The 14332-nt window shown below is 43.4% G+C and overlaps 1 protein-coding gene across 1 annotated transcript in view; it reads right to left on the reverse strand.

Annotated features, from left to right (window-relative positions):
• Positions 1-14332, reverse strand: part of LOC124721836 (endoplasmic reticulum protein SC65-like) — a 452431-nt gene that overhangs the window by 226371 nt on the left and 211728 nt on the right. The window contains exon 2 of the mRNA XM_047246962.1: positions 4118-4261. Within this exon, the coding sequence (XP_047102918.1) occupies positions 4118-4261 (144 nt within the window). The remainder of the gene's footprint in view (positions 1-4117; positions 4262-14332) is intronic.

Below are 14332 nucleotides of genomic sequence, written 5' to 3' on the forward strand. Positions count from 1 at the left end.
GAAAAAGATGGAAGAGTTGAGGAGACAGGAACAAGGAGACAAGGGTCGTGATTGTGTAATGTGTTGAAGTCGAGGTCAAGGTCAAGGATCATTGGTCATTGACCCTTAAGATAGAGTAATTTTCAAGGTCATTTAAGCGCAAAATCAACCAGGTTCTCCACAGCTATACTAGTGTCGCTATAAGACAGAATTCATCTTCCTTGCCTTGTGCGTTCTGTCTAGTTGTAGGTGTACAATGGTTTATTTGGGAGAGACATACACAAATTATTCAAAAAATCTTCATTTACATTTTTTACTTATAAGTAAGAAGCTGTTTTCTCCTCTAGAGAAATACACTGTCTGACTAAAAAGTGAACCACCCAGAAGACATCGTCAGATGTCAATGTAACTTCGTACATGTACACACCAGCCATTATTAAGTAAATGATTGGAGCTACAGTTCTTTGTGACAGGTAGGACAGCCACCCCAGTGCACTAGTGTTGTTCATGTTTCGTGTTTTTACTGAACAAGGTGGGAAATATAAGGTGCGTGAATAGTATCAGACGTTGAGTGATCACTGTGAATGACACAGAGAAGCTGCGAACTCGTGTGAGATAGAGTACCCAGCACATGCCAGAGTTTGAAATTGGTCTGATTGTGGGTCTCCATTTGGCTGGCTGGTCGAATCGTGCAATTTCCAGATCTATGGGCCATTTTGAGAAACATGACTGCATGGAAACGTGATGGTAGCATACTCGTCGTCAAGGGTCAGATCGATAGGAGAGGATCACCATGTTGCGCCCCTTCACATCTGCGCCTGGCATCCGGGAACAAGTAATGGACTAGAATGAAATTTTCACTCTACAGCGGAGTGTGCGCTGATATGAAAATTCCTGGCAGATTAAAACTGTGTGCCGGACCGAGACTCGAAGTTTGGAAGGTAGGAGACGAGGTACTGGCGGAATTAAAGCTGTGAGGACGGGGCGTGAGTCGTGCTTGGGTAGCTCAGTCGGTAGAGCGCTTGCCCGCGAAAGGCAAAGGTCCCGAGTTCGAGTCTCGGTCCGGCACACAGTTTTAATCTGCCAGGAAGTTTCAAGTAATGGACTCCCTGCAACATTCTCTGTCAGCCCGCACCATTTCTCAGAGCCGCACGGGATTATCTGAGCGGTCTAAGGCTCTGCAGTTATGGACTGTGCGGCTGATTCCGGCGGAGGTTCAAGTCCTCTCCCGGGCATGGGTGTGTGTGTTTGTCCATAGATTAAGTAGTGTGTAAGCTTAGGGACTGATGACCTTAGCAGTTAAGTCCCATAAGATTACACACACATTTGAACATTTCTCAGAGACTAGCAGCAGCCAGACGATGAAATTATCGTTCCATGCATGGGTTGGGGTTAACATCACGACAGAAATGGCTGCGTTTGGAGTGGCGCTGTGACCTGGAAGCACGGACTGGTAATGAATGGTGTCGCACTGTGTTCAGCTGTGTATCACGGTTCTGCACTAACCTGGATGACCATGTTCGGCGAGTATGGCAGCGACGTGGCCGAGAGATCCAATTTTTCCAATGTTTTGGAGAGACGTAGTGTTTCATTCCTAGCATTATTATGTAACAAGCCATCGCCTAAGACATTAGTTCGCAGATGACAGCGATTGAGGGAACTTTGACAGTACAGTGGCATGTCACGGATACACAGCGTTCCCATGTGTGACCTCTGACGTCACATTTTGGTGATGCCATTTCGCAACAGAACAATGTTCGTCCACATATAGCACGTATCTCCATGAACTATCTGCATGGTATTTAGTTATTCCCATGGACAGCAAGATACCCAGATCTGTCTCCGATAGGACATGTGTACGACCCTCTTGGACATAAACTCCATACCATTGGCATTATCCATGACATCGAAGTCCAGTTACAACGTATGTGGGGCAGCCTGCCTCAGTAATGGATACAACAGCACTTTATGAGACGCTTTCCAACCGAATCAGAGCATGGATCCAGGCCAGAGGGTTTGAAACGTAGTATTCTCTGTAAATTTGACTTGATTTTCTGATCACTGCAACAACATCACAGAGTCTTTCAATTCATAAAGTTTCATTTCGTTTCCTTGCAGATTTCGAAGTACTTTACCTTTTTTGTCTGGCATTGTAACATTCACCCTGTCGGTTTTTTAATTTGAGGTATGTGTTTAAAGAAACTTTTTATTTCTAAATCAGCTTTTATCTCTCACATTGACTCTTACTGAGCTGTAAGAGTATTGCAGAAAATAAATAATTGTTCATTACTAAGTTTACTTGTACATTAAGGATTGCTCTCGTTTTAAGGATGATTGTCATGTTAGTTGTTGTTGTTATTGTTGCTGTTGTAGTTGTGTTGTCTTCAGTTTCACGACTGGTTAGATGCAACTCTCCATGCTACACTATCCTCTGTAAGCCTCTTCATCTCCGAATAACTACTACAACCTACATCCTTCTGAATCTACTTACTGTATTCATCTGTTGGTTTCCCTCTACGATTTTTACTCCCCCGCCCCCTCCCCCACACTTCCCTCCAGTAATAAACTGGAGATCCCTTGAAGTCTCAGAAGATGTCTAATTAACAGATCTCATCCGTGAGTCAAGTTGTGCCACAAATTTCATGCCTATCCAGTTTCACTCGCTACCTCCTCATTACTTAAGCGATCTACCCAGATAATCTTCAGCATTCTTCTGTAGACCACATTTCAAAAGCCTCTATTCTCATCTTCTCTCAGCTGTTTATTGTCCATATTTCACTTCCATGCATGGCTTCGCAAGAGACAAATACCTTCAGAAAAGACATCCCAACGTTGCATTCTATATTAGATGTTACCGAAATTCTCTCCTTCACAATACCACCCAGTTTCAGCTCTGAAAGTGGCCTGGTGGATAAATTGGCGGTGGTCTTGTGTTGTGGTTATGTTATGTGGTCCAATAGACGCTTGCCGCGGCGTCCAGCTCTCTTCTATCTTCTGCATATACGTGTATGTCGTAGCAGCAAGCGCCATGCCTGTCAGTATGTCACAGTATGTCATAACCGATTTATTGGAACACAGACATTCACACTAATTTGAACTTATTCGTATGCTGATATTCCCGTCCCACGGGAAGACGAAGAATATTGGTATCTGCACTGTATAAAACTGAGCCGAGTGGCAGGCGTTCAGTTGATTTTCGTGCAAGATACTTCCCGTAGGCCTACGCAAGCAGACAGGGATACACTCCTTTGCTGGCATACCGCTTGTGCATGAGACGGTTTTAAACTACTCCGGACATAATTTGGCACTCGAGACAGGTTCGCAGTGCACACAGAATACTCTTAAATGGTTTTTTGAAGGTTAAAGCCACTTCACCACCTTCATCTACTTAATTTTTTTAAAGTGAATATTTCTTTATTACAGCATTCCATTGCGCACTATCAGCTGATTTCGGCGCGTGTCCATTACCACACGGTTCAAAAAACACAGCTCTATTTACACTTCACAGCCGCTGGAATAGAGAATTGTCATACTCTCATGCAGTGTCTATGAAGTGTGGATGGAAGTCTGATTTTTGTAGCACTTAATATTGCTCAGACGCCGTAATCAGCAGGTGGTGCTCAACTAAATGATGAAATAAAGAAAAATTCATAAAAAAACTAAATAGTTGAAAATGGCAAAATGTGTTTAGGCTAAAAACATTTACTGCGGCCGTCGAACCGCTCACAAGGGAATAAATGAGCTCTTTTAATAGTTTCTGAACTGATTTGATTGTATAGGTTTTACACCATTCTACTTGCAACGTTTTTTAACTTAGTATACAAATAATGGTAGCGTGAGATTCTGCTAGTAGGCAGTACTAAACGGGTGAGGGGGCACAACCAATGCCAATGTGATTTACTAAAGAAACGGCCAATAAATCCATAATCACAGTACATATTCCTGGCAAGAATTTCTTTTACCATATGATGCTTCTTTAATGTGGAAGAAACGTTTTTTCGCTGGCTAATTGAATATTATCGTAAAACTACGCAATATAATACTTTAATAGATTTCTGTATTCACAGAATTGTTAATCAGTTACTTATTGTATTCTCAGGACAATTAAAAAAAATTATTTATGAATTTAGCGACTTACCGCTGCTTCGAGATTTGTTATTTCTGACATTTCCACCTCTGGAAGCGTGGAATAGAATTTGAGATTGGCCTTCATAACCTCATTGTCTGGGTTTCTTGTCAGAAATGTAAACGTAGCCTGTGCAGCTTCCTGTAGCATGAGTCGCTGAAAGGGAGGATGACAGAAGTCAGTATAACAGACAAGCATGTTAAAAAAATAAGCACCATAAAATAACTAATATACATAAATTTGCAGCATACGAAACAATCTTTGAAAGTAAATTGTGAAACACATTTTGTTCCAAAATTCCAACGGTTGTAAAATATTCCTGGAAAGCCACGTAATTCAAGTGACTTGACACATTTCTAAACACATGTGCTTTATATTCAGATATTCGATAGTAATAATCGAAATGTATGTTCTGCAAACATTGTTGGTGAGTAATAGTGACTTATGATTAAAGCTAACGACAATTTAATTTCGTAATATTAATAATAATATTTATAAAATATTTTTCCTGCTTCAGTCATTTTTTTTTACACTTCGGTAGCATGCTGCCATCATCAGGTGCTTTACAGTTGCATTTTGCCGAAACGCTTTGTGCTCATAAATATTAGTAAAATGTTGATGAAACAGAAGAATTATTTTATAAATTTTATAATGTAATACCAATTCCATATCATATGGATAAATTTAAATTATTATAAAAACGATTGGTGCCTAGTTTTGGTATAGAGCCATTAAATTAGTTGCAATAGCATTAGATTTTTTTGTGACTGATGTGAAGGTTGTGTCCTGCGCCACGTGGACACCATATTTTCATAAATCGTCCGAAATATCGAAATAATATTTTCAGCAAGTAAGAGGGAGTGAAGGTTTGAAAGCTTCGCGTAACGAATAATATTCCTAAACTTTTCATTTACTGACTTACTGAAACAAATATGTATTTTTTTAAAGAAACCGATGGGCTTTTTTTGGCGACGTTGGACAGCTCTTGAAAAGAGTAGATCATACACTGTGTGGTCAAAAGTATCCGGACACGTAGCTGAAAATGACTCACAAGTTCGTGGCGCCCTCCATCGGTAATGCTGGATTTCAATATGGTGTTGACCCACCCTTAGCCTTGAGGACAGCTTCCATTCTCGCACGCATACGTTCAGCCAGGTGCTCGGAGGTGCTGCACTGAGGAGAGGTATCGATGTCGGTCGGTGAGGCCTGGCACGAACTCGGCGTTCCAAAACAACATCCCAAAAGTGTTCTGTAGGATTCAGGTCAGAACTATGTGCAGGCCGGTCCATTACAGGGATGTTATCGTCGTGTAGCTACTCCGCCACAGGCCGTGCATTACGAACAAATGCTCGATCGTGTTGAAAGATGCAATCGCCGTCCCCGAATTGCTCTTCAACAGTGGGAAGGAAGAAGGTGCAAGCCCCCTTCATGAAAAACACGACCACCCCATGACACCACAGCCTCCGAATTTTTCTGTTGGCACTACACACACTGGCAGATGACGTTCATCGGGCATTCGCATACCTACTCCCTGCCATCGGATCGCCACATTGTGTGCCTTGATTCGGCACTCCACACAAAGTTTTTCCACTGTTCAATAGGCTAATGTTTACGCTCCTTACACCAAGTGAGGCGTCGTTTGACGTTTACTGGCGAGATGTGTGCCGTATGAGCAGCCGCTCGACCATGAAATCCAAGTTTTCTCACCTCCTGCCTAACTGTCATAGTACTTGCAGTGGATCGTGATGCAGTTGCGAATTCCTGAGTGATGGTCTAAATAGATGTCTGCCTATTACACATTACGACCCTCTTCAACAGTCATCGGTTTCTGTCAGTCAACAGACGAGGTCGGCCTGTACGCTTTTGTGCTGTACGTGTCCCTTCATGTTTCGACTTCACTATTACATAAGAACATTGGACATAGGGATGTTTAGGAGTGTGAAAATCTTGCGTACATACGTACGCAAGTGACACCCAATCACCTGACCATGTTCGAAGTCCGTGAGTTCCGCGGAGCACCCCATTCTGCTCTCTCACGATGTCTAATGACTACTGAGGTCACTGATATGGAGTACCTGGCAGTAGGTGGCAACACAGTGACCCTAATATGAAAAACGTATGTTTTTGGGGGTATCAGGATACTTTTGATCACATAGTGTAAATATGAGACGGAAGTCTAGCGACACAGTGCAGTTTTAGGCCCGGTATTCAGTATTTACATAGAATTGGAGGTGAAACTTTTACGTTTAGGGAGATTTTAGACAGATGTGCATTCAACATCTGTTTGGTCTACTTCGGTGATACGTTTTATTGCGAGTATTTGTATGTGCTGTGTCAGTCACGCCAGTTTTTACGAATGATCAAATATCATTAATAAAGTACGACGGCGTGCTGGAAAGTAATACCTCTGAATTTTTTATCCGATAACTCTTAAACCCTTTTAAATAAAAGAAACGTTATTAACATTCTATGGCTTTATTCTTCATTTCTACATATTTGTTTGTCAATATATTCACCCAGGTGACAAACACATTGATCCTACCGAGAAACCAGTTTGTTAATACCGTCACTGTAGAATTTTGGACTTTGTTGACGGAATCATAATATGACCTCTGTCTGCATCGCTCAGTCACTATCAAAGGGAAGTTCAAATGCCTCTGAGCACTATGGGACTTAACTTATGAGGTCATCAGTCTACTAGAACTTAGAACTACTTAAACCTAACTAACTTAAGGACATCACACACATTCATGTCCGAGGCAGGATTCGAACCTGCGACCATTGTGGTCGCGCGGTTCCAGACTGTAGCGCCTAGAACCGGTCGGCCACCCCGACCGATAAAAGGAAGTAGTCGAAGTTGTTGTTTAAGTTTTAGAACCAGATGAAAATCGGTAGAGAACAAGTCGGGACTCAAAGGGCGATTATGAATGACAGTGAAACCAAGGCGTTGGATTGTTGCATATGTCGTAGCGATCTATGTGTGGACGAACTCTTTCAGTTCAGACTTCCATTACAGAACGCTGTTTCTTAGGCACCGTAAGAGTTACCCTATACATTGCCATGTTACATCCTAAGATTTGGAGCCCACCAGCGGTAGGGAGCTGCAAATAAGTAGACACGAAGAATAAAGATTTTCATATACAAAATTCGGAAGCATAACTTTTCAGCACATCTTCGTGCACCACCCCGTTAAAAAACATATTTACTTCAATATCTTAGTAGGTAAGAAAGTTAAAAATATTTTCACAATTGTAAAGCAATGGCACAGTTCAATTTTGGAAGAAGAGGCAGCATTGGTCGTATATTTTTGTTTATTGTCGCATAGACTCTATGTGATCGCCGTAAGCTTATTGACACCAGTGCTTACTAATTTAAGTGACCGAAAATCGATTTTGCGATAATAAACAAAAATATACGACCAATGCTGTCTCTTCTTCCAAGTATACCCATTATCTGGTCGTAGTGCACAGGACACTATGGAGTCGCCAATCAATAACAGTTCAATTTGTTTACATATATAGAAACATCAGTGGAACAGGCGCGTTCAGATCACGCGGAACACTTTTTTTTAAAAAATATGTCGTATTGTGCAGGTAGAGCGGGCTGTTCGAATTCCGACTCATTGTACAGTGAAGTATTTTAACTAGATATCGGAGGAGATGGTAATGGAGAAATGGGAGTCCCATTTGGAAATGTTAGGGGAGGAATTCACAGTTCCAATATTTGCCTTTCAACCGACGAAAGCCTCTCAAAAATCTTGCTTCGAAACGGAAACGGAGGCAAGGTTACATTGGAACTATTTTCAGTTTAATTCTGGCACAATATGCCCAGATAACAAATAGAAAGTCCTCATGTAAACGGATGTGTGTTCATGCAGAGCGTAGTCGATGACATGGTTGTCATGTGCAGTGTAAGGGAGAACCGTATCAACTTATTCTCCCTGGAGGTCCCAGTCACCCCACGAAGTCCAACCTGTTTGCTGTGCCGCTCCTCAGAGTTATAATATTTTTTTGCAGATCTTAGTTATTCGCGATGTAAGGTAAGTGGCCAGTTTATTCATTTATTGTGATGAGGGTGTGAGACTTATGTCTTTGTAATGAAACTGTGCTTAAAATGTCACATGTTGACTCCATAATGTTATATTAAAAATTCTGTCGTACTATGAGAGGGAATGCAGCTTTAGAGTAAAGGTGTCCACGCAGGCAAAGTGGCCACTTTGAGTAGGGGAAAACGTTAAAGCAGCGGCCGGAAGATGGGCTCCCGGCGATACTTACAGCGAGTCCTTATAGGGGTGACTTAGAAGTGACAAATAAAGAGAAGAAAAAGAAAATAAAAAGAAGGAAAAACGAAAAGCAGCCGATGAGAAGGCAGGAAAAAAAGAGCGTAAAGAGCAGGAAACTCAGCCCTAGAAGAGCTCTTTTTGGCGACAACTATGAAGACAGAAGGTGTGTGTAGTGCTAAGAAAAGTTTTCAAATTGAGGACCAGAAGAGCAGTGGATTTGGTGCCAGTTGTGCTCCCTCTGGGACCACGAACTCTGCACAGGAGTCGAGGAACACTGAATTTTATTTGTGAAAAGTGTAAATAATTTAATTCGAATTATGTTTCACAATAAATGTGGCCGAGCGGTTCTAGGCGCTACAGTCTGGAGCCGCGAGACCTCAACGGTCGCAGGTTCGAATCCTGCCTCGTGCATGGATGTGTGTGATGTCCTTAGGTTGATTAGATTTAAGTAGTTCTAAGTTCTAGGGGACTGATGACCTCAGAAGTTAAGTCCCATAGTGCTCAGAGCCATTTTTTCACAATAAAATATATATACTTGTTTGTTTGTTAAAGCAGTTTTTTATCCCTTATTTTTGAGTTTAAAAATACAGTAAGTGGTTAATTTGTGATAATTTCATTGGTTAAAGATAGTAGTAAGGTAATGAAACTATTCAACATTAATCTTCAGTAGCTGCAGATTATAGTCACTGATTTCTTTCTATTGCTATTCGTCTTAAAAAATATGAATACCTTAGCCCGGTCATTTTGCCCGGCGCTGCCGTATCCATGCTGCTATCCTTCGCAGATTATGCGGCTGACCGCAATGCTGATCGTGCACTTTGTTCGTTTGGTGACTGTATTACCGGGTTGCTTCAGTGGAGTGTTTGCGAAGTTATCGCTGTGTTCGCAATCATATATCACAAGCTCTTTATATTTTAAGAGCACACACATTAAACGAGCAGCAAGGAAACTACATTTACATCTATACTCTGCAAGGCATCTTACGGCTTGTAGTGGAAACTAGTTGGTGCACATCTATCTTTTCCGCCCTTTCCTCTTACATCCACGAATGATACACGAGGAGAACGACTGCCGGAAATCTCCGTAAGAGCTCGCATTTCTCTGATTTTACCATCATCGTCTTTTCGCAAGATATATGTTGGAGGAAGCAATATCTTACTTGACTCTTTTAGGGAACATATATTCGAGGAATTTTAACAGAAAAACCTCTTCGTGATGAATATCACCTCTCTCTTAGAGTCTGCTATGAGTGTAGGATGAATACATCGTTAAGAAAAAGGAAAATTGGGGTCTAACGTTCCGTCGACAACGAGCTCATTAGCGACGGAGCACAGATGTAACAAGATGGGGGAGTACTGTGTCTTTTTTAAAGAAACTTTACTGGCATTCGCCGTAATCGATTTAGGGAAATCGCATGAATCACAGTCTGGATGACTGGACGCGGACTAGAATCCCACTACACTCGATTTCGAGTCGAGAAGAACACTTTTTAATTTGTCTCTCACACCGCGCATGATATCTTGGTATCGACCCAGTTTCTGGTTTTCAGTCACAATTCATTCTGCGCCTTAATCGTTATGACCTCTCACCTGGTTGCCTGTTTGTATTTCCATCATGCTGTCGGTCTTACTACAACAACCGTCGCGCAGAGCGCTGTTTTTTTTTATATCTTACGTATTTCCTCTGTTAATCCAAGCTTGTAAGTTGGCTCTGAGCACTATGGGACTTACCATCTACGGTCATCAGTCCCCTAGAACTTAGAACTACTTAAACCTAACTAACCTAAAGACAGCATACAACACCCAGTCATCACGAGCCAGAGAAAATCCCTGACCCCGCCGGGAATCGAACCCGGGAACCCGGGCCAAGCTTGTAAGTATTCCTGACTGATGAGCAAATAGATGTAAATAGTTCGAACGGCGCTATTTTATCGTATTCTGATGTACAAGGAGTGTTGCGAGAAGACTAGAATAAAGGCAGAATCCCTGGTATAGCTGGGGTTCTCGACCACAAACCCGGGGAACCACGGCACTAGCAACATTTTACAGTTTTGCAGAGTATGAGTGCCCAGTACGGTACAAATCTACAAGGCACTAGACGTAGGCTTGTTACAAGTTGTTTGAAACCCACACCACTGCTCAAACACCAGCTCGCAGTCCTAAGGCCACAAGATTTTCTTCGTGAACTAGCTGCCAACGCGGAGTCAACAAATTAGGCTCATCAGGGAAACCGTATATTAGATGGACACTTTCGGCACCCCAAAATTGAGGTTCAGAATAAGTTTCCTAAAGATCCTTCCAGTCTTGCAAACAACAGCAGCTACAGCAAGGAAACAATTGTGGATTAAGCGTCTTGAAAGCAGCACAACTTGGCCTCTGTCTTCGGAAATTCTGCCACCTAGGAATGGACAGAATTGGATCTTGTGAAGATAATACATTTACCTTCGTTCTAGAGTTGGAAAATCCCGGAGTAACCTTCAGAAATGTCACTTCCCTGTGAATACCACCAACCGTAACTGCGGAGAAGCTCAGACCACGGCACATGCACTGTGTGTCAGCTGTGCCATATTACCTTGTACAGAAGATTTTCTGCTTGCAACTCCGATCGCAACTGAAGATGCAAGATTTTGGTCAACGTAGCGTAACTTGATAATTCTTCCTCTCGTTTGCTTTTAATGGTAATTAAAATGTGTTATATTTGTTTCTGACTCGAATAGATACCAAAATTTTCGTGGGTAAACCATATTTCATTAGGGTTCTCGAAAGATACTCAGCGTTCCATGTGCCTTTCCAATGATTATTTTTGCGTGGTCGTTCCAGTTTACATCGATCGGGATGTATACTTCCAGATATTCATCGAATGTGGTGGTTTCTGAAGACTAATCATCGATCGAGTAGCTAAAAAATTGGTCTTCCCGTCTGTTTACGTTGAAAAGCAGTGATTCTCTGCAGATTTTCCTACATTTAGCTACAATTTTCTAATCTTGTGACTTATCTATGTACACCATAATTATCCGCACGTGACGTCAAACGCTGTTCACCAGGTCGTTTATTTACACTGGCGAGCCAAACCATTATGACCAACTGCTTGGGGACTGATGAGCTCAGAAGTTAAGTCCAATAGTGCTCAGAGCCATTTGAATCATTTGAACCAACTGCTTAATAGCTTCAAGAATGAGATTTTCACTCTGCAGCGGAGTGTGCGCTGACATGAAACTTCCTGGCAGATTAAAACTGTGTGCCGGTCCGAGACTCGAACTCGGGACCCGAGTTCGAGTCTCGGACCGGCACACAGTTTTAATCTGCCAGGAGGTTGCTTAATAGCTTGATTGTCCGTCTCTGGAACGAAATACATCACTGATTCTGCGTGTCCAGGATTCGACAGTTTGTTGCTAGGTTTATGGAGGTATGTAGTATTAGACTTCTACGCACAGGTCATGTAATTCGCGTAAATAACGGGCTGCTGATTTGCGTTCGCCGTGATGGCGCCCGATAGCGCCCCAGATAGGTACCAAAAAATTTACATCAGGCGAATATGGTCTCCGAGATATCAAAGTGAGTGAGTTCATTTTAGTGCTCTTCAAACCACTGTAGCGCGATTTTGGCTCCGAGACACGGAACATTATACTGCTGAAAGATGAAATCGCCTTCGGGGAAGACATCAAGCATGATGGGATGCAGTTAGTTCACAGCTGTCAGCGTGTCTTCGATTGTTACCATAGGTCCTATGCAAAGGCAGGAGAATGTCTCCCGTAGCAAAATACTGCGCCCACCAGCCTGTGTCCGCGGCGCGCTGCACGTTTCGAGCGGCCCCGATGACAGCGTTTGTGGAGACGACCATCGACCTCATGTAGAAAAAATGTGATTCACCCGAAGAGCCGACACATTTCCATTGATCGACGGTCGAATCCCGACGATCCTGCACACACTGCAGTCGTAACTGACGATATCATTGGGTCAACATGTGAACCCGCAGGGGTGATCTACTGCGGATCTCATTGTTCAACGATGTAAGATGAACGGTGTTCTCCGAAATACTTGTGCGACCATCAGCATTGTGCTCTTCCTGCAGAAATACCACAGATTTCCATCTATCCTGCTTTAGAGAGCAGACGAGCCTCCGAACCAAACGATTTAAGAACAGTCCCGTACGTCCAACTATTTAGCGCCTAGTGGTAGTTCGACTGACCTTCTTCCTCTTTCCATAGATGCCCACGATCGTAGCACGAGAACATTCGACCAGCTTCGTCGTTTCGGAGATACTCGTTCACAAGCTCTGCACAATAATAATCTACTCTTGGTCAAAGTCGCTTACCTCAGTGGATTTACCCATCAGCCCATATCTTCGCTAGGGTGATCCATTGTCCATCTCTGCTCCGCTTGCATACTTTCGTACCACGTCACGTGGATGCAGCGGCATCCAACGTCGCGGTGGGCAGTGGTCATAATGTTTTGGCTTATTACTGTATATCGTGAACAATTTTACAGGTGGCCTGGCCTACTTCCAAAGCTATTTTCTCAGCTAACGATTTCTCCTCGTTAAGGTGGACGCGCTGAGCTGCAGTACACTACTGGTCATTAAAATTCCTACACCAAGAAGAAATGCAGATGATAAACGGGTATTCATTGGACAGATATATTATACTAGAACTGACATGTGATTACATTTTCACGCAATTTGGGTGCATAGATCCTGAGAAATCAGTACCCAGAACAACCATCTCTGGCCGTGATAACGGCCTTGATACGCCTGGGCATTGAGTCAAACAGAGCTTGGATGGCGTGTATAGGTACAGCTGCCCATGCAGCTTCAACACGATATCACAGTTCATCAAGAGTAGTGACTGGCGTATTGTGACGAGCCAGTTGCCCGGCCACCATTGACCAGACGTTTTCAATTGGTGAGAGATCTGGAGAATGTGCTGGCCAGGGCAGCAGTCGAACATTTCCTGTACTCAGAAAGGCCCGTATAGGACCTGCAACATGCGGTCGTGCATTATCCTGCTGAAATGTAAGGTATCGCAGGGATCGAATGAAGGGTAGAGCCACGGGTCGTAACACATCTTAAATGTAACGTCCACTGCTCAAAAGTGCCGTCATTGCGAACAAGAGGTGACCGAGACGTGTAACCAATGGCACCCCATACCATCACGCCGGGTGATACGCCAGTATGGCGATGACGAATACACGCTTCCAATGTGCGTTGACCGCGATGTCGCCAAACACGGATGCGACCATCATGATGCTGTAAACAGAACCTGGATTGATCCGAAGAAATGACGTTTTGCCATTCGTGCACCCAGGTTCGTCGTTGAGTACACCATCGCAGGCGCTCCTGCCTATGATGCAGCGTCAAGGGTAACCGCAGCCATGGTCTCCGAGCTGATAGCCCATGCTGCTGCAAACGCCGTCGAACTGTTGGTGCAGATGGTTGTTGTCTTGGAAACGTCCCCATCTGTTGACTCAGGGATCGAGACGTGGCTGCTTGATCCGTTACAGCCATGCGGATAAGATGCCTGTCATCTCGACTGCTAGTGATATGAGGCCGTTGGGACCCAGCACGGCGTTCCGTATTACCCTCCTGAACCCACCGATTCCATATTCTGCTAACAGTCGTTGGATCTCGACCAACGCAAGCAACAATGCCGCGATACGATAAACCGCAATCGCATTAGGCTACAATCCGACCTTTATCAAAGTCGGAAACGTGATGGTACGCATTTCTCCTCCTTACACGAGGCATCACAACAACGTTTCACCAGGCAACGCCGGTCAACTGCTGTTTGTGTATGAGAAATCGGTTGGAAACTTTCCTCATGTCAGCACGTTGTAGGTGTCGCCAACAGCGCCATCCTTGTGTGAATGCTCCGAAAAGCTAATCATTTGCATCACAGCATCTTCTTCCTGTCGGCTGAATTTCGCGTCTGTAGCACGTTATCTTCGTGG

The sequence above is a fragment of the Schistocerca piceifrons genome, chromosome X (genome assembly GCF_021461385.2).
Source record: "Schistocerca piceifrons isolate TAMUIC-IGC-003096 chromosome X, iqSchPice1.1, whole genome shotgun sequence".
Classification (NCBI taxonomy): Eukaryota; Metazoa; Arthropoda; class Insecta; order Orthoptera; family Acrididae; genus Schistocerca; species Schistocerca piceifrons.